The sequence below is a fragment of the Pongo pygmaeus genome, chromosome 5 (genome assembly GCF_028885625.2).
Source record: "Pongo pygmaeus isolate AG05252 chromosome 5, NHGRI_mPonPyg2-v2.0_pri, whole genome shotgun sequence".
Lineage (NCBI taxonomy): Eukaryota > Metazoa > Chordata > Mammalia > Primates > Hominidae > Pongo > Pongo pygmaeus.
In genome coordinates, this window is record NC_072378.2 from 88472742 (window position 1) to 88498869 (window position 26128).

The following is a 26128-nucleotide window of genomic DNA, read 5'->3' on the forward strand; positions in this document are numbered from 1 at the left end:
CGGCCTCCCAAGTAGCTGGGACTACAGGCACACACCACCATGCCCAGCTAATTTTTTTTTTTTTATTTTTTGTAGAGACAGGGTCTCCCTATGCTGCCCACACTGGTCTCAAACTCCTGGCCTCAAGCGATCCTCCTGCCTCAGTCTCCCAAAGTGCTGGGATTACAGGCATGAGCCACCATCCCAGCCCCAGTTTTTCTTTTTTTTTTTTTCTTTTCTTTTTTTTTGAGACAGAGTCTCACTCTGTTGCCCGGGTTGGAGTGCACTGGTATGTGATCTTGGCTCACTGCAACCTCCGCTTCCCAGGTTCAAGCAATTCTTGTGCCTCAGCCTCCTGAGTATGCTGGAATTACAAGCACACACCACAATGCCTGGCTAATTTTTGTATTTTTAGTAGAGACAGGTTTTTGCCATGTTGGCCAGGCTGGTCTCAAACACTTATCCTCAAGTGATCCACCTGCCTCAGCATCCCAAAATGTTGGGATTACAGGCATGAGCCACGGCGCCCAGCCCCAGTCCCAATTTTTGGAATTAGCTTTTGGAGGGAAGGACTTTTTCCTGAAGCTGTATCTGTGGTGTTGGTCAGGTAAAGCACTTTGGTTATGATTCTGGATGCATGCAGTAGTGTAGTCTCTGTATGGTTTCTTCAACTGTAAACAGAGTCCGTTTCCTTGGTAGCTCAGGGTGTGGTTGTTAGTGGAGGCTATAGTAAGTTTTGCTGGAGGCTGGGATGTCAGGTGGGCATTCTCTTAAATGGAAAAACTACACATGGAGAACAAATTAGCAGCTGCCAGAGTAGAGGGACAGGGTGAGGAGAGAGTCTGACTATAAAGAGGTAGCATGAGGGAATTCCTCTGTGGAGATGCAGCAGTTCTATAATCACTACCATGAATTTACACATGAGATCAAACTGTACTGAACTACACACACACACAAATGCATATAAAAAGTAAATAAGATCTGCAATCAGTTAACAATACTGTATCAATGTCAACTTCCTGCTTGTGATATTGTACTACAATTATATAAAAAATGACACCATTGTGAGAAGCTGGGAGAAGGGTTCACAGAATTCTATGTACAATTACTGCAACTTCCCTTGAGTCTATTAATTATTTTAAAATAATAAGATTTTTTTAAAAGCCACCTGAAGAACAAGAGCGAACAAAGTATATTAAATCAGTGACAAAAATAAGTTTTGTTTCTTACCTTTAGGCTCTTTAGGTAATTTGAGAGCATGCTGGGATGGAACCGATTTTCTTCAGCAACTTGACTATCATATCTTGGTCCTAACATTGTCTTCAGAGGTAAAAATCTTCCTAAACAACAAAGATAGGTAATAATTTCCATAAAAGGAAATGTTTCAGATTAAAATTCTATAATTAACAATTCTCAAATATCGCCTTCTTAAAACCTTTTTTTTTTTTTTTTTTTTTTTTGAGACCAAGTGTCGCTCTGTCCCCCAGGATAGAGTGCAGTGGTGCAATCTCGGCTCACTGAAACCTCTGCCTCCCAAGTTCAAGCAATTATCTTGCCTCAGTCTCCCAAGTAGCTAGGATTACAGGTGTGTACCACCAAGCCCAGCTAATTTTTGTGTTTTTAGTAGAGACAGGGTTTCACCACGTTGCCCAGGCTGGTCTCAAACTCCTGGGCTCAAGCAATCAACCCACCTCGGCCTCCCAAAGTGCTGGAATTACAGGCATGAGCCACTGCACCCGGCCTCTTAAAACATTTTAAATTGAAAAGCAATCTAAAAATGCAAGTGTTCATAAAGTACTCTCAATTTAAACTATACTTTTAAAAGATACTACCCTACATCTTTTTTTTTTTTTTTTTTTTTTTGAGACGGAGTTTCGCTGTAGCCCAGGCTGAAGTGCAGTGGCGCAATCTCGGCTCACTGCAAGCTCCACTTCCCAGGTTCAGGCCATTCTCCTGCCTCAGCCAAGGACAAAAAAATTATAAAAATTGACAATCAAATATAACAGCAAAAGAAAAATTACCAGTGAATAGAACTTCCATTATCTAAATTAATAACTTTTTTAATGTAGTGGTGTAGAACTTCCATTATCTAAGTTCTACACCATTACATTAAAAAATTTATTAATTTAAAACTCTTAAAAACATAAGCAATCTTCCTGCCTAAGCCTCCCAAGTAGCTGGGACTGCAGGTGCACACCACCATACCCAGCTAATTTTTTTGCTGGGGGGAGCACGTTGTCAGGGTCTCACTATGTTGTCCAGGCTAGTCTCAAACTCCTGGGCTCAAGCGATCCACCCACCTCAGCCTCCCAAAGTGCTGGGATTATATGCCCTATACGCTTTTTATTATCAGGTTGGAACTTTCACCAACCTGATACTAAAAAGTTGTAGACTTTATTCTATATCTCAGGATAAAGACCATGCTAGAATATGACATCATTCTGAGAGGATGCTAACCAAAATCATCCTTCAAACAACTATCAGTGGTTATTTCAGCTAGAAAAACTGACTTTTTTTGACCTTTTTTTCTGAATGACAGTATAGCAAAGAGGAAGTCACCTCTAACCAATTTTTTTAAAACCTATTTTAAGTGATACATGTATGCATATTATTTTTGAGACAGGGTGTCACTCTGTTGCCCAGGCTGGAGTGCAGTGGCGTGATGTCAGCCCCTGCAGCCTCAACCTCCTGGGCTCAAGCAATCCTTCCACCTCAGCCCCCCAGTAGCTGGGACTACAGACGCACACCATCACACTCAGCTAATTTTTTGTATTTTTTGTAGAGATGAGGTTTCACCATGTTGCCCAGGCTGGTCTCGAACTCCTAAGCTCAAGCAATCTGCCTACCTCGGCCTCCCAAAATGCTGGGATTATAGGCATGAGCCATTGAGCCTGGCCTTACATTTTCAAACACAATAAAAACAATATTATCTGCCTAAGTGAAGTCTTAACATCTGTCCAAAGGCTTTAAGCTAAATTTCATGAAAAAATAATTTTTTAAGATTTTGTTTTCTACAAAATCAAAGTCACCCATAACCTCCACATTGCTAAATCAAATGGTCAACTCTCAGTTCTCACCTTAAGCTCTCAGCAACATAAGAAACAACTGGTCACTTTTTGACAAAAGAGGGAATTCCTGAACCACTTTTTTCACATGACTTCCAGAATACTATTATATCCTCCTGGTTTTCCTTCTAGCTCTCTGGCCTCTCCTTCTCAGTCTACTTTAGTGGCTCCCCCTCTCACCCTGACTCCTCTATGTTTTGTCTCAGGACTCAATCTTGGACCTCTTTTATATTTTCATTCACTCCCTTGGTGTCTCATCTAGTCTCATGGCTTTAAAAGCCATCAATGTGCTAATGACTTACAATTTATATTTCCAGTTCAAATCACTCCCTTAACTCTAGATGGATATCAACTGCCTACTGAGCCTCTACTTTATGTCTAACAGATGTCTCAGATTTGATATCCAAATCTCGTCTCTTAATATTCAAACTCTAAAACCTGCTCCCTTCATGGTCTTCCCTATCTCAGCAAATAGTAACATCATTCTTTTAGCAGCTCAAGACCAAAACCTTTTAGGTTATCCTTGACTATTCTCCTTTTCTCACACCCAACATCCAATCCATCAGCAAATCCTGTAGCTCCACGTTCAAAATACATCCAGAATCTGACCACTTCTCACCACCTCCACCATCATCTGATTTAGGTTTCTTTCACTTCATTTAGTTTAACAGATACATAGTGGGTATCTACTATGTACCAAGCATTGTTCTAGGCGCATGGATTACATTAGCGAAAAGGAAAAAAAAAAAAAACACACAAACAAAAAACAGAAAAGCCCTGCCCTCATAGTGTTTATATTCTATTAGGAAAATATACACCATAAGCAATAAACATAATAAATTAAAAAAATAAATAAATAAGAAGATTCATCCCATCAGACTTTCTCTCCCTCTTACTACTGTCTCAGAAGTCCAATCCTATTTCCATCAGCTCTTTCAGGGTTCCCTTTCCTTCTTATCCAACATCAGAGCCCACAGTGGATCAACATAATTAGTCCCCTGTAAATACCCTTAACCTCCTTGCTCTGCCCCCATTACCCAGTCACACTCACCTGAGAAAAATCCAGACCTCAATGAACTTAACCACCTGACTTCTTTGTGCCTACACATATGTAGCTGAGGCCTCCTAGAGCAAATCTCACAGCACAAAAGATGGGTGACACTATACTTCATAATCACCAATATCAAAGGCAATCCTACCACACATCACTAGCTCTCCTTTATGATAAATATTTTACATCTTTTCCTCATTCCTAAAACATCCCCTTTTCAACTGACAACTTTAAGTTAGACTTCACTGAAAAGAAAAAAAAAAAGAAACCATAATAATTAAAGCTAATTGTGTATGTTTACCACATGCCAGACACTGTTTAAAATATTGTACATAATTCACTCATTTACTCCTAACAATAAGTATTGTTATTATTCCTCATTTTACAGATGAGGAGAACAAAGCAAGAGTGATTAAGTAACTTGCTGCATGTCACACCACTAATAAATGGTAAAAACAGTGATTCAAATGAAGACTACAGATGTAGAGTCCATGAATTAAACTGCTCTTCAACAATGCCTCTCCACCGTTAGGCAGAAACTTGCCTTGCCTTTGCAGTTAATCTATAAACCTTTCTGTATCTGAGCCCATACTCCTCCTCCCATTAAAAATCCTCCCTTCTGCTTGGGATTTCCTTACCATCTTGCCTTTCAAGGGCCACCAATCAATCCTTTCTTCCTCTCCCAACCTCCACCCCCAACATCTTCAGCATCTCACACATCTGCTGGCTCATTCCCATCAGCATTTAAACAAGCCCTAAACTCTCCCTTATCCTCCAACTTATGCTTCATTTTTACTCCTCTTCATAACCAAACTTTTTTAAAAGTTTAATACACATACTCCTATCTTTACTTCATTACCTCCAATTCATTTATGTATACATGTGTGAGCAAGAGTGTAGACTTTACTTCTCTATAACTGTGCATAATTTAGCTTTTGAGCTCCCATTCAAGATAGCCCACAGTCAAATCAGGATTCTCCTGAATGTGACTACATTCCTCAAAGGTAGAGAACCTGGCATTGGGGGAAAGGGGGGCAAATGCTATTTTGTACACCATCTTTTTCCTCTCTTGCTCCAGTAAACTGAACTGTATTGCATCTGGTCTTTGGGCATTGTTAGTTTCCATCCCAGCAGCATCTGCTGATATGACTAAAGCCCATCCACGGCCTTGGTAGTTGATGAAGATAGTCCTACATCTTCAATGTTCCAACCCCTGCCTCCTCCTCAGGTCAGCTGGCCATTCTCAAGTCACTTCTGATCATTCCTTTTGGCCACTCTATCCCCACTCTTTTGGCCACTCTATCTGAAAGGTAGGAAAGGTAGCAATTAGCCTCTTAGACAGGTCTCAGAGCCATCTACACATATTCCTCAGCAATCCACTACAACTCTCTAAGAGACTTGCAACCAAGTAGCTCATTAATCCACTCCAATCTGGCTTCTGATCCCACATTCCCACTGAAAATATTTGTCACAGTCACCAACAGATTTTACCAACTTTTCTGGTATCTTAACATTTCAGCAGCATTTCACATATCTGACAACTTCTTCCTTCTTGAAAAACTGTCCTGCCTTCCATGACACCCAAACTCCTGTTAGTTTCAATCACCCACCTAACACCTCCATCAATTTCTAGCTATTCGTCCTCAACTCCTTTGTTCCCTCTTTTTTCTTTAACCAACTTCTAAATGTCAGGTTTCTATGGGTTCCACTGTGGACCTTCTCTACTCTCTCTATGGTCTCTGCCTGGGAGAAGTTTTATCTATTGCCATGGTAGAAATGATACTATCTGTTCATCACATTCAATTTACTTTCTTCTTCCAGGACACAATGAAAGACTAGCTTTCTCAGCTTCTCTTGTAGTTGAGTGAGGGCCACGTATCTGGATTCTGGCCAATGGGATACGAGCCAAAGTTAGCTATACGACTACCAAGCCTGGCCATAAAACCCCCTGAGAGATCACCCATGCCTGCTCCTCCCCTTTCATAGCAACTTTAGAAGTCACATGTTTAAGATGACAGCATCAAAGATGGAAAGAGTCTAGCAAGTTGCTAATCAGAGAAGAGTAGCCTGGGAAAGTTGCCTGATACAACACATTCCGATATGAGCAAGAAATATAGTTTGATTGGAACGCCTGAGTTTTGGGCAGTTGTATATGAGGGAAACTAGTATTACAGGCATACTTTGCTTTACTGCACTTCACAGATACTGCATTTTTAAATAAATTGAAGGTCTGTGGCAACCTTTTGTCTATCAAGTCTATCAGCGTAATTTATCCAACAGTATGTGCTTATTTTGTGTCTGTGCCACATTTTGGTAATTTCCACAATAGTTCAAGCTTTTTTATTATTACTATATTTGTTACAGTGATCTATGATCAGTGATCTTTGATGTTACAACTGTAATTATTTTGGAGTGCCATGAACAACACCCATAAGATGGCAAACTTAAAAAATAAATGCTGTATGTGTTCTCACTGCTCCACTGAGCGGCCATTCCTCCATCTCCCTCCCTCTCCTGGAGCCTCCCTATTTCCTAAGACACAATAATATTGAAATTAGGCCAATTAATAACCCTACAATGGCCTCTAAGTGTTCAAGTGAAATGAAGTATCGTATGTCTCTCATTTAAATCAAAAACTAGAAATGATAAAGTTCAGTGAAGAAGGTACATTGAAAGCCCAGATATGCCAAAAGCTAGGCCTCTTGCACCAGTTAGCCAAGCTGTGAATGAAAATGAAAAGCTCTTGGAGGCTGTTACAAGTGCTACTCCAGTGAACACACAAATCACACAAATGATAAGAAAGTGAAATAATCAGTCTTTTTTTTTTTTTTTTTGAGACGGAGTCTTGCTCTGTCGCCCAGGCTGGAGTCAGTAGCACAACCTCGGCTCACTACAACCTCTGTCCACCTCCCAGGTTCAAATGATTCTCCTGCCTCAGCCCCTCGAGTAGCTGGGACTACAGGTGAGCGCCACCACGCCCGGCTAATTTTTTTGTATTTTTAGTAGAGACGAGGTTTCACCATATTGGCCAGGCCGGTCTCGAACTCCTGACCTCGTGATCCGCCCACCTCGGACTCCCAAAGTGCTGGGATTACAGACGTGAGCCACCATGCCCGGCCAAAAGCGAAACAGTCTTATTGTTGATATGGAGAAAATTTCAGTAGTCTGAATAGATCACACCAGCCACAACATTTCCATTTAAGCCAAAGCCTAATCTTGACCAAGGCAGCAACTCCCTTCAATTCTATGAAGGCTGAGAGAGGTAAGGAAGCTGCAGAAGAAACATCTGAAGCTAGCAGAGGTTGATTCACAAGGTTTAAGGAAAGAAGCCATCTCTCTAACATAAAGGTACAAGGTAAAGTGCTGTTATGGAAGCTGCAGCAAATTATCCAGAAGATATAGCTAAGATAATTGATGAACATGGCTCCACTAAACAACAGGATTTCAGTGTAGACAAAACAGCCTTCTATTAGAAGAAAATGCTATCTAGGACTTTCATAGCTAGAGAGAAGTCAATGCCTAGATTCAAAGCTTCAAAGGACAGGCTGACTTGTTAGGAGCTGGTAACTTTAAGTTGAAGCCAGTGCTCGTTTACCATTCTGAAAATACTAGGGCCCTTAAGAATTATGCTAAATTTACTCTGTCTGTGCTCTATCAATGAACAACAAAAGCCTGGATGACATCCCATCTGTCTACAGAATGTTTTACTGAATTTTTTGAACCCCACTGTTGAGACTTACTACTCAGAAAAAAAGATTCCTTCCAAAATATTACTGCTCACTGACTATGCACCTAGGCACCTAAGAACTCTGATGGAAATGTACAGGGAGATTAATGTTGGTTCCATGCCTACTAACATAGCAGCCCATGGATCAAGGGATAGTTTCAATTTCCAAGTCCTATATTATTTTTGTTTGTCTTTACAGAGTGGGTTCCCTAAAAAAGGTCTTATTATTTAAGAGATACATTTCATAAGGTTATAACTGCCATATATAGTAATTCCTCTGATGAATCTGGGCAAAATAAATCAAAAACTTTCTGGAAAGGATTCACCATTCTAGATGCCATTAAGAATATTCATGATTCATAGGAGAAAGTCAAAGTATCAACAAGAGAATTTGAAATGTTTATTATAACCCTCATGGATGACTTTGAGGAGTTCAAGACTTCAATGGAATAAGTAACTGCAGATGTAGTGGAAATAGCAAAAGAACTAGAATTAGAAGTGGAGCCTGAAAGTTAGCCAGGCATAATAGCACACACCTGTAGTCCCAGCTACTCAGGAGGCGGGGATGGGAGAATCGCTTGAACCCAGGAGTTCGAGGCTGCAGTGAGCCATGATCATGCTATTGCATTCCAACCTGGAGGACACAGTGAGATGCTGTCTCAAAAAAATATAAATAAATAACTGTTTTTGGTTTTTTTTTGAGACGGAGTCTTACTCTGTAACACAGGCTGAAATACTGTGGCACGACCTTGGCTCACTGCAATTTCCATCTCCCGGGTTCAAGTGATTCTCCTCCCTCAGCCTCATGAGTAGCTGGGTTTACAGGTGCCTGCCACCATGCCCAGCTAATTTTTATACTTTTAGTAGAGACGCAGTTTCACCATGTTGGCCAGGCTGGTTTTGAACTCCTGACCTCAGGTGATCCGCCCGCCTCGGCCTCCCAAAGTGCTAGGATTACAGGTGTGAGCCACCGCACCTGGCCAATACAAACATTTTTTAAAGTGGAGCCTGAAGATGTGACCAAATTGCTGCAATCTCATGATTAACTTTAACAGATGAGGAGTTGCTTCTTACAAATGAGCAAAGTGGTTTCCTGATATGGAATCTGGCCCCCATGAAGATGTGAATATTGCTGAAGTGACAACAAAGGATTTAGAATATTACATAAACTTAATTGATAAAGCAGCAGCAGGGTTGGAGAGAATTGACTCCAACCCTGAAGAAAGTTCTACCATGGCTAAAGAAAGTTCTACCATGGCTAAAATGCTACAGAGAAATCTTTCATGAAGAGTCAATCTATGCAGCAAACTTCATTGCTCTCTGATTTCAAGAATTTGCCACAGCCAAACAGATCCATTGAAAGAAGCCACACAGCTCTGCAAATTCCATGAGACAGGCAAAAAACCATGAGCTCCCAAAGTGTGAGAGGCGGGCAAAACCTGCCTCTGAACACACATTCCCCATTGGGGAATCTGAAAATCCAGATCACAGGAGAAGGATTTAACCTTACCTACAGCTGAAATGGATTTAGAGAGCCGAGCGAAATATAAAAGTAGAAGCAGCAGCAGAAAGAGCCTTGCAGGCACTCCCAGTCTCCAGCTCAAGCCCAGGGAAGCCATTCCTGACTACATCTCACAGGGGCCCTCAGAGAAAGCAGACAGCAGAATTAGGGAGGGTCATGGGGGAAAAAAGCTTCCAAATGAAACTCATAATAATTTTGACCGGGCATGAATTTTCTTAAGCAGAATCCAGGAAACGAATGGGAACTGCTGCAGATACGAGCACAAAAGCTGCCCAGTGCACAGACAGGGAGGGGCAGGGCCTGAAAGCCATGCTCGCTTTCTCACCGGGGAAACTTACATTCAGGGGCAAGGTCTGAGGAGTGAGGGGGTGCACCACAGAAGTAACATCAGCCTCACCAACTGCATGGGAGCTGGGTGAAGCCTTTCATTACCAGCTATCCCCCACTTCCCTGGCGAACTATATGACACAGCAGAGGCAGCCATAATCCTCTCCAGAACATAACCCTATTGGCCCAAGAACCACCCCCCATCCCCTACAGTGGCTACAGCAAGCCCCACCCAAGGAGAGTCTGAGCCCATATCCACCTAACCCTTCCCCTACCTGATGGTATTTATCTACCTGCCCTGGTTGCTGAACACAAAAGACAGAAATTCTTGGGAGCTTTATGCCCCACCCATTGCCTGAGAAACCAGAATACTTACCCTGGCCAACTTAAGACAAACTTAGATCCCCCAACTAGCACCACAGCTAGTGCTCTCTTGAAAGTACCACCTCCTGGCTGAAAGCCAACTAACTCAGGCCATTACAGCAACTCATGACAAAATAATCCTGCTCCCAGGAAAGATAAAATAACAGCTAATATACCACTGCCTGCAGCATCCTGGCTAACCAGAGGTCCTGAGTCTGTCCACATGACAACTTCACTACTAGCATAACCAGCATTCAAGAAAGCTGACACATTAAATATATCTACAACCAAGGACTCTCACAGAGTCTACTTACTGCCCTGCCACCCCTACCAGAGCAGGTGCTCGTATCAATGGCTGGGACACCTTAAGATGGATTACATCACAGGACTCTGCAGACATTCTTCAGCACCAGCCCTAGGGCCTGGTAGCTCCACAGTGTGACTAGAACCAGAAGAGCAATAACAATCACACCAATCCAGCTCTTAGGAAGCCCCAAGCCCCATCCCTAGAGGAAGGGAGAGAGCACAACATCAAGGGATCAGCCTGTGGGACAAAAGAATCTGAACAGAGGCCTTGAGTTTCAGACCTTTCCACTGAAACAGCCTACTCAAATGAGAAGGAACCAGAAAAGTGATTCTGGTAATATGACAAAACAGGGTTCTATAAAACCCCCCAAAAATCATACTAGCTCCCCAGCAATGGATCCAAACCAGGAAGAAATTTCTGAATTGCCAGATAAAGAATTCAGAAGGTTGATTATTCAGCTATTCAAGGAGATACCAGAACAAGGTGAAAATCAACTTAAAGAAATTTAAAAAAATACAAGATATGGATGAAAAATTCTCCAGAGAGAAACAGATATCATAAAGAAAAAGCAATCACAAATTCTGGAAATGAAAGACACACTTAGAGAAATACAAAATGCACTGGAAAATTTTAATAATAGACTAGAACAAGTAGAAGAAAGTACTTCAGAGCTCGAAGACAAAGCTTTCAAATTAACCCAATCAGACAAAAACAAAGAAAAAAATTTTTAAAAATGAACAAAGCCTCCAAGAAATGTGGGATTATGTTAAACAGCCAACACTAAGAATAATTGGTGTTCCTGAGGAAGAAGAGAAACATAAAAGTTTGAAAAACTTATTTGAGGAAATAATTGAGGAAAAGTTCCCTGGCCTTGCTAGAGATCTAGACACCCAAATACAAGAAGTTCAAAGAACACCTAGGAAATTCATCACAAAACGATCATTATCTAGGTACATAGTTATCAGGTTATCTAAAGTCAAGATGAAGGACAGAAACTTAAGAGCTGTGAGACAACAGCCTCAGATAACCTATAAGGGAAAACCTAACAGATTAACAGCTGATTTCTCAGCAGAAACCTTACAAGCCAGAAGGGATTGGGGTCCTATCTTTAGTTTCCTGAAACAAAATAACTGTCAGGCAAGAATTTTGTATTCAGCAAAACTAGGCTTCATAAATGAAGGAGAGATAGTCTTTTTCAGATAAACAAATGCTGAGAGAAGTGGCCACTACAAGAAATGAAAGACACACTACAAGAAATGCTAAAAGGAGTTCTAAACCTTGAAACAAAACCTCAAAATACACCAAAATAGAACCTCCTTAAAGCATAAATTTCACAGGACCTATAAAACAATAACAGAATATTTTTTTAAAAAAGGTATTTAGGCAACAACTAGCATTATGAATAGAACAGTACCTTACATCTCAATACTGTATTAACATTGAATATAAATGGCCCAAATGCTCCTTTTAAAAGACACAGAATGGCAGAATGGATAACAACCCACAAACCAAGTATCTGCTGCCTTCAAGAGACTCACCTAATGCATAAGAACTCACATAAACTTAAGGTAAAGGGGTAGAAAAAGATATTCTACACAAATGGAAATCAAAAGTGGGCAGGAATAACTATTCTTATGTCAGACAAAACAAACTTTAAAGGAATAACAGTTCAAAAAGACAGAGAAGGACATTATATAATGAAAAAAAGGATTCGTCCAACAGGAAAATATCACAATCCTATATATGTGCCTAACCCTGGAGCTCCAAAATTTGTAAAACAATTACTACTACAGACCTAAGAAATGAAATACACAGCAACACAACAATAGTGGGGGACTTCAGTACTCCACTGACAGCAGTAGACAGGTCATCAAGACAGAAAGTCAACAAAAAAAAAAATAGACTTAAATATACCCTAGAACAAATGGACTTAACAGATATTTAGTCTCAATAAATTTAAGATAATTGAAATTCTATCTAATATCCTCTCATACCACAGTGGAATAAAACTGAAAATTAACTCCAAAAGGAACCCTCAAAACTATACAAATACAGGACCAGGCGTGGTGGCTCATGCCTGTAATCCCAACACTTTAGGAAGCTGAGGCACGTGGATCACCTGAGGTCAGGAGTTCGAGACCAGCCTGGCCAACATGATAAAACCATGCCTCTACTAAAAATACAAAAATTAGCCAGGCATGGTGGCACGTGCCTGTAATCCCAGCTACTAGGGAGGCTGAGGCAGGAGAATTGTCTGAACCTGGGAGGCAGAGGTTGCAATGAGCTGAGATCGTACCATTGCATTCCAGCCTGGGCGACAGAGCAAGACTCCATCTCAGAAAAAATAAATAAATAAAAATAAATAAAATACATAAAAATTAAAACAAAACAAATACATGGAAATTAAAATTTCTGCTCTTGAATAATCTTTGGGTCAACAATGAAATAAAGACGGAAATTTAAAAATTTTTTGAACTGAATGATAACAGTGACACAACCTATTAAAACCTCTGAGACACAGCAAAAGCAATGCTAAGAGGAAAGTTCACAGCATTAAATACCTACATCACCAGGCGCAGTGGCTCATGTCTGTAATCCTAGCACTTTGGGAGGCCAAGGCGGGCAAATCACAAGGTCAGGAGTTCGAGACCAGCCTGGCCAACATGGTGAAATCCTGCCTCTACTAAAAATACAAAAAATTAGCCAGGCGTGGTGGTGGGCACCTGTAATCCCAGATGCTCAGGAGGCTGAGGCAGCAGAATTGCTTGAACCGAAGAGGCGGAGGTTGCAGTGAGCCAAGATCATACCACTGCACTCCATCCCGGGCGACAGAGAGAGACTCATCCCAAAAAAAAAAAAAAACCTACACCAAAACATCTGAAGGAGCACAAACAGAAAATCTAAGGTCACACTTCAAGGAACTAGAGAAACAAGAATAAACTGAACCCAAACCCAGCAGAAGAAAAGAAGTAACAAACATCAGAGCAGAACTAAACTGTAACAAACAAACAAAAAATACCAAACATACACAAAAGATTAATGAAACAGAACACTGGTTCTGGGTGTGGTGCAGTGGCTCACGTCTGTAATCCCAGCACTTTGGAAGGCCAAGGCAGGCAGATCATTTGAGGTCAGGAGTTTGAGCCTGATCAATATAGTGAAATCCCATCTCTACTAAAAATACAAAAAAATTAGCTGGGTGTGGTGGCGGGCCACCTGTAGTCCCAGCTACCTGGGAGGCTGAGGCAGGAGAATCACTTGAACCCGGGAGGCAGACGTTGCAGTGAGCCAAGATGGCTCACTGCACTCCAGCCTGGGTGACAGAGCAAGACTCTGTCTCAAAAAAAAAAAAATCTGGTTCTTTGAAAATATAAACACAATTGATAGACCATTAGAAAGATTAACCAAGAAAAGAAGAAGATTCAAGTAAGTTCAATTAGAAACAAAACAGGAGATATTACAACCGATATAACAAAAATATAAAAGATCATTCAATAGTACTATGAATACTTTATATGCGCAAACTAGAAAATCTAGAGGAGATGGATAAATTCCTGGAAATATACAACCCTCCTAGATTAAATCAGGAAGAAATAGAAACTCTGAACAGACTAATAACAAGTAGCGAGACTGAAACTGTAATAAAAAAAAATTGCCAAGAAAAAAGTCCAAGAAAACAAAAATAAATTAATTAAATTAAAATTTAAAAATTTTAAGTCCAGGACCTGATAGATTCACAGCTGAATTCTACCAGACAGTCAAAGAAGAATTGCTACCAATCTTACTGAAACTATTCCAAAAGACAGAGAAAGGGAATCCTCCCTAAATCATTCTATGAAGCCAGTATCACCCTAATACCAAAACCAGGAAAGGATATGACAGTAAAGAAAACTAGAAACCAATATCCCTGATGAACATAGATGCAAAAATCCTCAACAAAATGCCAGCTAACCGAATCCAAAAGCATATCAAAAAGGTAATACACCATGATCAAGTGAGTTTCATACCAGAGATGCAGAGATGGTTTACCATACACAAGTCAATAAATGTTGGCCGGGCGTGGTGGCTCTTGCCTGTAATCCCAGCACTTTGGGAGGCCGAGGTGGGTGAATCATTTGAGGTCAGGAGTTCAAGACCAGCCTGGCCAACATGGTGAAATCCCGCTTCTATTAAAAATATAAAAATTAGCCAGACGTGGTGGCAGGTAGTCCCAGCTACTCAGGAGGCTGAGGCAGGAGAATCGCTTGAACCCGGGAGGCGGAGGTTGCAATGAGCTGAGATGGTGCCACCGCACTCCAGACTGGGTGACAGAGCAAGACTCTGTTTCAAAAATAACTAAATAAAATAAAAATAAATGTGATACGTCACATAAACAGAATTAAAAACAAAAATCACATGATCATCTCAATAGATACAGAAAAAGTATTTGACAAAATCCAGTATCCCTTCATGATTAAAACCTTCAGCAAAACTGGCACAGAAGGGACGTACCTCAAGGTAATACAGCCATACCTCAACATAATAAAAGGCATCTATGACAAACACATGACCAACACTATATTGAATGGGGAAAAGTTGAAAGCTTTCCCCCTGGGAACTGGAACAAGACAAGGATGCTACTTTCACCACTTCTATTTAACATAGTACTGGAAGTCCTCACCAGAGCAATCAGGCAAGAGAAAGAAATAAAGGGCATCCAAATTGGTAAAGAGGAAGTCACACTGTCACTGTTCACTGATGATATGATTGTATACATAGGAAACCCTAAAGACTCATCCAAAAAGCTCCCAAATCTGACAAATGAATTCTTTAAAGTTTCAGGATACAAAATCAACCTACACAAATCAGTAGCACTGCTATGCACCAACAATGGTCAAGCTGAGAATCAAATCAAGAACTCAATCCCTTTTACAACAGCTGCATAAAAAAAATAATAATAATAGAATACTCAGGAATATACCTAACCAAGGAGGTGAAAGATCTCTACAAGGAAAACTACAAAACACTACTGAAAGAAATCACAGATGACACAAACAAATGGAAACACATCCCATGCTCATGGATGGGTATAATCAATACCATGAAAATGATCATACTGCCAAAAGCAATCTACAGATTCAGTGCAATTCCCATCAAAGTACCATCATCATTCTTCACAGAACCAGAAAAAGCAATCCTTAAATTCACACTGAACCAAAAAAGAGCCCAACTAGCCAAAGTAAGCAAACAAAAAAGAACAAATGTAGAGGCATCACATTACCCAACTTCAAATTATACTACAAGACTATAGTAACCAAAACAGCATAGTACTGGTATAAAAATAGGCACACAGACCCATGGAACAGAATAGAGAACCCAGAAAGAAAGCCAAACACTTACAGCTAACTGATCTTCGACAAAGCAAACAAAAACATAAAGTGAGGAAAGGACAGCCTATTCAACAAATAGTCCTGGGATAACTAACAAGCTACACGTAGAAGAATGAAACTGGATCCTCATCTCTCACCTTATACAAAGTCAACTGGAGATGGATCAACTCAAACCTCAGTAAGATCTGAAACCATAAAAATTCTAGAAGATAACATCAGAAAAAACACTTCTAGACATTGACTTAGGCAGAGTTTGTGACCAAGAACCCAAAAGCAAATGCAACAAAAACAAAAATAAATAGATGGGATCTAATTAAACTAAAAAGCTTCTGCACAGCAAAAGAAATAATCAGCAGAGTAAACAGACAACCCACAGAGTGGGAGAAAATCTTCGCAAACTATGCATCTGACAAAGAACTAATATCCAGAATCTACAAGGAACTGAAACAAATGAGCAAGAAAAAAACAAATAATCCCATCAAAAAGTGGACAAAGGACAGGAACAGACAAAAGAAGATATACAGCTGGCCAAAAAGCATATGAAAAATGTTCAACATCACTATCAAGGAAATGCAAATTAAAACTATAATGAGATACCACCTTACTCCTGCGAGAATGGCCATAATTAAAATATCAAAAAATAATAGATGTTGGCATGAATGTGGGGAAAAGGTAACACTTTTACACTGCTGGTAGGAATGTAAATTAGTACAACCACTATGGAAAACAGTATGGTGATTCCTTGAAGAACTAGAACTACCATTTGATCCAGCAATCCCCACTACTGGGTATCTACCCAGAGGAAAATAAGTCATTATCTGAAAAAGCCACTTGCACAGGCATGTTTACAGCAGCACAATTTGCAACTGCAAAAATGTGGAACCAGCCTAAATGCCCAACAACCAATGAGTGGATAAAGAAAACGTGATGCGTATATATACCATGGAATACTACTCAGCCATAAAAAGGAATGAAATAATGGCATTCACGGCAACCTAGATGGAGCTGGACCCCATCATTCTAAGTGAAGTAACTCAGGAATGGAAACCCAAATATCCTGTGTTCCCACTTGTAAGTGGGAGCTAAGCTATGAGGATGCAAAGACATAACAATGATATAATGGACTTTGGGTACTCAGGGGGAAGTGTGGGGCAGGGGGGAGGGATAAACGACTACTACAGTGTACACTCCTTGAGTGACAGGTGCACCAAAATCTCAGAAATCACCACTAAAGTATTTATCCATGTAACCAAAAACTACCTGTTCCCCAAAAACTACTGAAATAAAATAAAAATGTTTTTAAAAAAGATCTTTACTAAAGATCTCTATTTGAGCAATCAGGATCTTAATATCTCCTCCAACCTGCTTCTCTCTCAGTAAGCCCTAATAATATCAAGTATCTCATGTGCATAAGCCAGACATTTCAGACTAAATTTTGACCCTCTTTCCCTCATTCTAAATATGACATCAAGTTCTGTCCATTTTCCCTTCTTAATATCTCTCAAATTAGCCTTCTACTCTTCATCTCTCACTTTTAAACCAACACTATTGTCTTTCACCTGGACTACAAGAAGTTCCTAATTAGTCTCTCCGTTTCCACTCTTTTCTCCATCAATTCACTAAACACAGAAAAGTCAAAGTAAGCTTTTAACCTGGATTCAAATAATCTCATCTCGATGCCGAAAAAAAAAACTGCCATTGTATGCCACTGAAAATTTAAAGCATATAAATATTAAGATACCTTATCACATCCTACTTGCCTGTATGATCAGGCTATTCTCCAACCTCTTAACCTCACTTACATCTTTCAGAACAAAGACACTTTTTCAGTCTATTATCTCTCCCATCATCATCCTATCCTAACAGAAACTTTCCAATAACACCCCCTGCCAACTATTTATCTAGAAAACTTCTATTTACTGAAGATAATTCATGTATGACCTCCTCTGGGAAGTCTCATCTGATCTCCTTCTTCCTTCCCATCTCTTCTTCCTCAACCTCAAAGAATTAGGTTTATTACCTCTGATTCCCATCACATACCACAATAGAGTCATTGCTACATTTTTTACCACAGAACTGTGCTTAAAATGGATGGTTTGCTACTCCCATGAGACTCTGCTTTTTAAGGGTAATATATCTTAGCCATCTCCCTAGCACCCAGGACTAGCACAAAGTAGACATTTAAATATTTGCTAAATAAAATGACTCCAAAATCACCATCACTATCACCATCACACTATCCTGAGTACCTAGGACCACAAGTATGTGCCAATGCACCTGGCTGTGTCTCATATTTACATTCCCACAGTTCCTAGTAAGTTCTTTACATAGCAGATATGAAATAATTTTATGTTGAATGATATACCTTTAAGAAACTAGGGAGGGCTGGGTGCGGTAGCTCACACCTGTAATGCCAACACTTTGGGAGGCCAAGGCAGGCGGATCACCTGAGGTCAGCAGTTGGAGACCAGCCTGGCCAACATGGTGAAACCCCATCTCTACTAAAAATACAAAAAAAAAAAAAAAAAGAAAAAAAGAAAAGAAAAGAAAAGAAAAAAAGGAAAAAGGAAAAGAAACTATAAGTTTGTTTTCTTCCAAGTATTTACCTGAAATCTATTAACTCAGAAGGAGGAAAAAACAGTTCTTCAGAAAATAAAGCTTGGCCCTGTCTCCAAGAGCTCTCTCTCATTGCAAGTCTGGTTTCATCAGAGAAGGTGACTTCACAGGGAAACAGATTATATGTAGTTAGTACCATTTTCTTTCTGATTCAGGAAAATTATGAACTTCTAGTACTAGTAAAGTGAATCCTAACATTTACAACATATAAGTTTGAGCAGCCATAACATTCTCCTCAATATGCAAAATATCAAAGAAATTACTGTGATGGTTAATACTGAGGGTCAACTCGATTGGATTGAAGGATGCAAAGTATTGATCCTGGGTGTAGAGGGTGTTGCAAAGGAGATTAACATTTGAATCAGTGGGCTGGGAAAAGCAAACCCACCCTTAATCTGGGTGGGCACCATCTCATCAGCTGCCAGCATGGCTAGAATATAAAGCAGGCAGAAAAATGTGAAAAGACTTTACTGGCCTAGCCTCCCAGCCTACATCTTTGTCCTGTGCTGGATGCTTCCTGCCCTCAAACACTGGATTCCAAGTTCTTCCGTTTTGGGACTCAGACTGGCTCTCCTTGCTCCTCAGTTTGCTGACAACCTATTGTGGGACCTTGTGATCGTGTGAGTCAACAGTTAATAAACTCCCCTTTACGTGTGTATGTGTGTGTGTGTGTGTGTGTATATGTGTGTGTGTGTGTGTGTGTGTATATATATATGTACATATATTTCCTATTAGTTCTGTCCCTCTAGAGAACCCTTACTAATAAATTACACGGTAAGTACAAATCACTTCTTTTTTTTTTTGAGATGAAGTCTCATTCTGTCCCCCATGCTGGAGTGCAGTGGTGCAATCTCAGCTCACTGCAACCTCCGTCTCCTGGGTTCAAGTGATTCCCCTGCCTCAGCCTCCCGAGTAGCTGGGATTACAGGCACATACCACCACGCCATCATAGCTTTTTGGCTATTCATATAACTTATTTTGTGAAGTGTCCAAATTTTTTGCTAGTTTTTAAGTCCTTTGAATTTCTTCTGTATAATACATTGATGGTGGGACTATCAAGTGTTACCACTTTGGAAAAGAGGTTGGCAGTTTCTTAAAATTCTTAAAACATACACCTACCATATGATGCAGCCATTCCTCTCCTAGAGACTTACACAAGAGAAATGAAAGTATATGTCCACACAAAGAATTGTACATGAATGTTCACAGCAGGTTTATTTGTAATAGCTAAAAACTGGAAATAACTCAAATGACCATCAATAGACGAACAGGTAAACAAATTGTGGTATACCCAGAACAATGAACTACTACTCTGCAATAAAAAGGAATAAACTATTGATACACACATAATCTGGATGAGTATCAAAATAATTATGCTGAGTGAAAAAAGCCACACACACTTCCTTCCACCCCAAGAAGAGTACTTACTATAAGTTTCCATTTATTTAAAAATTTCTAGAAAATGCAAACTAATCTATAATAACAGAAAGCAGATCAGCGGCTGCCAGGCGAAGGAGGGATTTAAAAAGGAGCAGGAAGAAACTCTGAGTGGTTTCATGGTTGTTTCCTAGGAAAGAGATGTATTTGTGTATATACAGTCAAAATTTATCAAACTGTACGCTTTAAAGCTTATTGTATTCAAGCTCAACAAAGATGAAAAAAATCTACAAGAAAAATAATTAAAAAAAACAAAAACCCGGCCAAGCGGGGTGGCTCTCGCCTATAATCCCAACACTTTGGGAGGCCGAAGTGGGAGCATCGCTTGAGTCCACGAGTTCAAGACCAGCCTGGGCAACATAGTGAAACCCTGTCTCCACAAAAAATTAACAAAAAAATTATGGCCGGGCACAGTGGCTCACGGCTGTAATCTCAGCACTTTGGGAGGCCGAGGCGGGCGGATCACTTGAGGCCAGGAGTTGGAGACCGGCCTGGTCAACATGGTGAAACCCTGTCTCTACTAAAAACACAAAAATTAGCCGGATGTGGTGGCACGCGCCTGTAATCCCAGCTACTTGGGAGGATGAGGCAGTGAGCCGAGATCACGCCACTGTACTCCAGCCTGGGGGACAGAGAGAGACTATATCTCAAATATATATATTATAAATATATATATATTTTAATAAAAAAATTAGCCGGGTGCGGTGGCAGGAGCATGTAGTCCCAGCTACTTGGGAGGCTGAGGTGGGAGGATCGCCAGCCTGAGCAAGAGACCCTGTCTCACAAGAAAATAAAAATAAAAAACTAACAAAAACACCCTCCAGATTCCCAGTCTCAATGTGCCCCCATTTCACCGCTGGGAACCGCCCCTTCCCTCCTTAACCCTCCTCCATCTCAAGACTGACATTCATCCCTTCTTTCGAGGGAAAGGTTGAACCCTAATAGGTTCGCAAACTACTAAGAGTCAAAGTACGCCCATTGTATTCCTGGATCCTCACCTCCTGCCACCAACCTCCTGTCTACCTTCACATTTGCACAGTTAGCCTTGCAGGAATAGTGACAAGTGCCCCCCATCCGCCGACCATCCCCTCCCGTTCATGTTCCCAAACATTCATCCACGAAGCGTGATCCGACGGAGCATATCCCGCTCCTGAAATACCACTAACGGGCACAGAACCACCAAAAGCTGAGCTCCTCAGTCGGCCCACCCCCGGGCACGTTGGAGTGTGGGGATTCGAACGCCCCCCAGTCCAGGTTACCTGCCACCGGCTGGCCGCGCCGGGGACAGTTCAGCCACCGCGGCGGGATCTTGTTGTGAGCCATGTCTTGGGGCTGCGCAGAGCTGCCCTCCCTCACCAACGTTCGCCGCGCCTTTGGAGCCGCCTCCCCGTGGTCCGGTGCACACCGGGGTCCGAGACACCCGAATCGCAGCCGTAATCTGAATTCCAGCCGCTCCAATCCGGGTAACGTCAGGGGCGGCGCGCCACTTTCATTCAGGATCAACTCCACAGCTCCAGGAGAACCCACAATGCACCGCAACTTCCGCCCCCGAAGGCCCCGCCCCCTTTCCGAGGTCAGAGGGAAAGAAGCAGCAGCTCAGCGGAAGGATAGCAAAGAGTTAAGGCCGCGACGAATGGGAGGAGCGGGCCTTCTCTCGCCCCGCTCGCCGCCGCGCCGCTCCGCCCCGCCCCGTCCCGCTCCACGGACGCGCCCGTGCGCTACTGGTTCGCCTTTGCGCATGTGCAATTGCACTTGTACCGAACTCCGTAGGACTAAGCGTGTTATTTTTCTCCCATCCAGACAACCTAGAGAAACCCAAAAAAGAGGGAAGCCAAGCGCCTTTCCATGCGTAGATTGCCCGCCACTTCCATTAAGGCATCTGTTTTACTGATGAAAGAAGCCTTCTGAGCGTTACCACAGCTCAAGCTTGGCGTCCCAGCCGGATCTAGGTTTGATTTGAAATTAAGGAAAGTTGTTCAAGGGAACAAGTCTTAGGAGAATTCTAAGGGCGTGAGATTGGAGTACCAGAAATGGGGAATTTTTCTTTTGATGAGTACTTACGAGGATCTATGAAGCGTCTGAAATTAATTCCAGAGCACTTAGAGTTCTGTTTGTACATTTCTGGATCAAAGTTTCAAAGCATACTGGGGAGTTTGAGAGGGTCCGTGTCTCCAAAAAAAGTTTCTAATTAATGTGGTATAATTGACAAAGGCAGGAATTGCTCAGTGGAGAACCTCTTCGTGGCGGTGTTCTCCTTGGCCTACCACATAAACAGTGCCTTTTATTTTCCCTTCGAGTTAAGCAGAGGTGCTTGGAAGCATTTTATAAATGCCGTCCTTTAACGAGCCTTTCCTTTGTTACCAGATGAAAGTGTTAAATATAAAGCTGGGTGATGGCAAATCAATTATAATGTAGTTTGGCTTTAAACACCAATGCTATATTGGAACTGCAAGAACGTAAAGCTGCAGGGAATACATTTTTAAAGCGTTAGTGGGGAACTTTCTGGGAAGCTCAACCCCTTGAATGCCTGGACCCCCTCAGTAAGAGTCCCATCAATAGAGACAGTCCAACAGCAATCTCTCTGAGGCAGCCTGAGTTAGGTCACACTTCTGGTCTGTCCTGCTGTTGCATCTGCTCAGAACTGTTAGTGAAGGTGTAATCTCCTCCCCTGACAGAACAAGATAATACCCAGTTTCCTTTAAGGCCATCAGTCTACCCAAATGATCTCTGATGAATTCCCTTTTCTGCTGATAGAGTGTGTAACATGCCCAAAGTGGTAAAAACCTTCCATCCCCAGACCCCCTCTAAGGATGGGAAAGGTGAGCCTGATCCTGGAAGAGTATCTTACCTTCCCCTTCTGGGGATGACTCCCCTTGGAGACTCCCCTTCCCACACACACTATACCCAGTAGCTCAGTCCTAGGCACACAGAAGTTTCATACCACTGGCGAGCAACTGTTATTGGCTGCAAGGCAGCAATGTGCACTGGATTTTTATTCTGCTATCCAGTTATGCCCTCTCCATACTCATTGCCACAGAATTGGGAGGACCCTGTGACTACCTTTTGCCCACAATAGAGAGTAGAGTAGGAGAGTGGCATCCCGATGAGCAGGCAGTTTCTCTCTGCCTGTCAGCAATGCCTTGCCTGATGTGTGTTTCTGCCTATATTGCTCCTAGTCCCAAGTCTCTACTACTCTGTGAGAAGAAAAATAGATGCCCACAGTTAGACCAACATGATTCCTCCCCCACTTCCTGGAACCCCTGACTCACCCTCCCAGATATGTCTTGATCTCCTCTTTATCAGATGTAGATTCTCTTCATTGGTGAATCTTTCATCAAACATCCATTTTGCCCATAAGGAAGAGTGTGTACATGTAAAAAATAAGATTGAACGTTCTCTTTGGCAAAAGAGAGAGATCTTATCTGTCTTCCCTTTTCCTAGGACATTTCCTTGAGAAAAACCTATATTTATTAATCCTTCCTCTTCACTTTGATATGTAGATAAATCTTTTGTTTTTGCAGAGAGGGTCTCACTTTCTCACCCAGGCTAGAGTGCAGTGGGCATGATCAGGGCAGCCTTACTGCAGTCTCAACCTCCCAAGCTCAAGCAATCCTCTCACCTCAGCCCCCAAGGAGCTGGGACTACAGGTGCAGGCCACCACACCCCACTAACTTTTTTATACTTTTTTCATCTCGAACTCCTGGGCTCAAGCAGTCCTCCCACCTCGGCCTCCCAGAGTGCTGTTAGTAAGACAGCCAGGTGGGAAGGACTCCCTGGCAGAATCTCCTGCTGACCTGAGCACTGGGAGGAATGCGCACTGGGGTGGAGCCTTGGGAAATTTGAGCCATTTGCAGTGGGGAGGAGCCTGGCCCCTCCTTTTCCTAGGTGGAACCTGGGATTCAGTCTACCAGGCAGGAAGCACTCTGGCTTTGGGAAGAGTCTCTGTTTCCGTTTTTTTCTTTTTGCCCAATAAATTCCATTCTCACCCTTCAAGGCATCTGTGAGCCTAATATTTCATGGCCATGTGACAAGGACCCAGCTCTTAGCTGAACTAAGGAGAAAGTCCTACAACAGCTTTGGCACCCAATGTGGGGCTTGAGAAGCGGTGAGTGACACGGGGACTCAAAACTTCTCACTGACATTTCTAAGCCTTTTCATGCATGGACTTCTGAGGGTAGGGGAACCATGCCCCCACTCCCATCGCTCCCTGGAGTCAGGGGCCTTTCCATGGCCTTTGCTTTCGTTTTTTGGGAAGGATAGGCAAGCCGCAGCTCCTCATTCCCTCTCCCCTCCCAGCTGGGACTGGGGAATGCCACATGTCCACAGCATCTTCCCCTTCCCTGGCCAAGGCTCAGCTCCATCGGATAAGCTTCTCTCCCTGGTAGAGGAACCATTTGCCTAAGAATAAAAGGTTCTTCCCCCAGGCATCCTTTTTTCTTCACCCTGTCAACAGTTAACTTTTAAACCAGATGTTTTTTTCTTTTTCACTAGGCTAGGAATGATAAGGATCCCTGTTTATATTCTCCATAAAGTTTGGTTGTGAAAAAGGATCTTGTGGGGACTGGTTTTCTTCTGCCTGTCTGTGTAGCTATATGTATGTTGTGTACATGATGTCTATAAAAAGAGCTCAAAGGCCAGGCATGGTGGCTCACACCTGCAATCCCAGCACATTGGAAGGCTGAGTCAGGCAGATCACCTGAGGTCGAGAGTTCAAGACCAGCCTGACCAACTTGGAGAAACCCCATCTCTAGTAAAAATACAGAATTAGCCAGGCATGGTGGCACATGCCTGTAATCCCAGCTACTTGGGAGGCTGAGGCAGGAGAATCACTTAAACCCGGGAGGTGGAGATTGCACTCCAGCGTGGGCAGCAAGAGCAAAACTCCATCTCAAAAAAAAAAAAGAAAAAAAAAACGAGCTCTAAGGCCAGGTGTGGTGGCTCATGCCTGTAATCCCAGCACTTTGGGAGGCCAAGGCAGGCAGATCATTTGAGAGTCAAGAGATTGAGACCAGCTTGGCCAACATGGTGAAACCCCGTCTCTACTAAAAATACAAAAATTAGCCAGGTGTGGTGACATGCCTGTAGTTCCAGGTATTCGGGAGGCTGAGGCAAGAGAATCCCTTGAGCCCAGGAGGCAGAGGTTGCATTGAGCTGAGATTGTGCCACTGCACTCCAGCCTGGCCAACAGAACAAGACTCTGTCTCAAAAAAAAAAAAAAAAAAGAAAAAACAAAACTCTAATTGGCCTAAAGGAAGACAAGTGCTTATATCAAATATTTTTTAAAGGGAAGGTAAAAGATATGGTACCTTTCAGTTCATGTGACTTTAATCTTTGAGAAATAAAAACAGCCTTAAAGATTATTGGTAAAAAACAGATGTCATCAAAATGTAAATAGGTGGGCTAAATTATGCAGGTTAGGTACTAGTCTTGCTAAATGTTTTAATGTTATAAACTGCTTTTTGAGTTTTGAGAACTATCTGACTTGCCGGCTTCACAGTTGATAAGGCCTGGGGACATATGGAACTAACCATGTCATTAATTATGCTGGAAGGAGTCAAAACTTCACTGCACCTGGCACACAATTAAAACAACTTACCAGGTTTTACATTAAAGTTAAAATTGCTAGGAGTTACCATTATAATGTATAATTGAAACTACTGAAAATAGATTTACATGCAAGGTGTGTAAGAACAGTAAAATGTGTTTTTTAGTAAAAGGTAATGGAAGGCATGGAAATGTAAATTTTTTCCTAGGGTTAGAGAATTGTTTTAAATTAGGTAAGATAAAGCTAAAGGTTTAAACAAGTTCTGGAAGGTTAAAATTAATCTTGCAAAAGAAATGCTGTGTGTGAACATCGGCTAAATTCAAAAGTAAATTGAGCATTGAAATAAAAGCACAACAAAGTTTTCTTAAGGCACTAATCTGCACTTTAGCAAAATTTGTAAAGGGTTATAAAAAGTTTTTGCTTCTTTAAAATTTCTGAGTCATTTTGGCAAAATAAATAATTTATGGAAATCTGGAATTCTATTTCATAACATCAAGTGTTTTAAACCACTAACATATTTAACAGGCTTCCCAAAAATCAAACTTCAGTTTCAAAATTGTCTTTCCTGACACCTGGCTTTTCAGAGGCTCCAGAAGGACCCTAGAGTGTCCAGAAGAGAAATGTAAACAGGATTAGTTGACATGTTTAGGTATGTGGGATTGCCAAAAATGATGTTCAGTTTTCTTTTTTTCTTTTTTTTTTTTTTTTTTGAGACAGAGTCTCACTCTGTAACCAGGCTGGAGTGCAGTGACACGATCTCAGCTTACTGCAACCTCCGCCTCCTAGGTTCAAGTGATTTTCCTGCCTCAGCCTCCCGAGT

At 41.6% G+C, this 26128-nt stretch overlaps 1 protein-coding gene across 3 annotated transcripts in view; it reads right to left on the minus strand.

Annotated features, from left to right (window-relative positions):
- Positions 1-24299, minus strand: part of RNGTT (RNA guanylyltransferase and 5'-phosphatase) — a 358579-nt gene extending 334280 nt beyond the window's left edge. For 2 of the 3 annotated variants that reach the window (XM_054491099.2, XM_063666408.1), the window contains exons 1-2: positions 21023-24299; positions 1210-1319 (exon numbers count right to left, since the gene is read on the minus strand). In XM_054491099.2, the coding sequence (XP_054347074.1) occupies positions 1210-1319; positions 21023-21086 (174 nt within the window). In that variant the 5' untranslated portion in view covers positions 21087-24299. The remainder of the gene's footprint in view (positions 1-1209; positions 1320-21022) is intronic. The other variant, XM_063666409.1, reaches the window with a different exon arrangement.
- Between the last annotated feature and the right edge of the window lie 1829 nt (positions 24300-26128).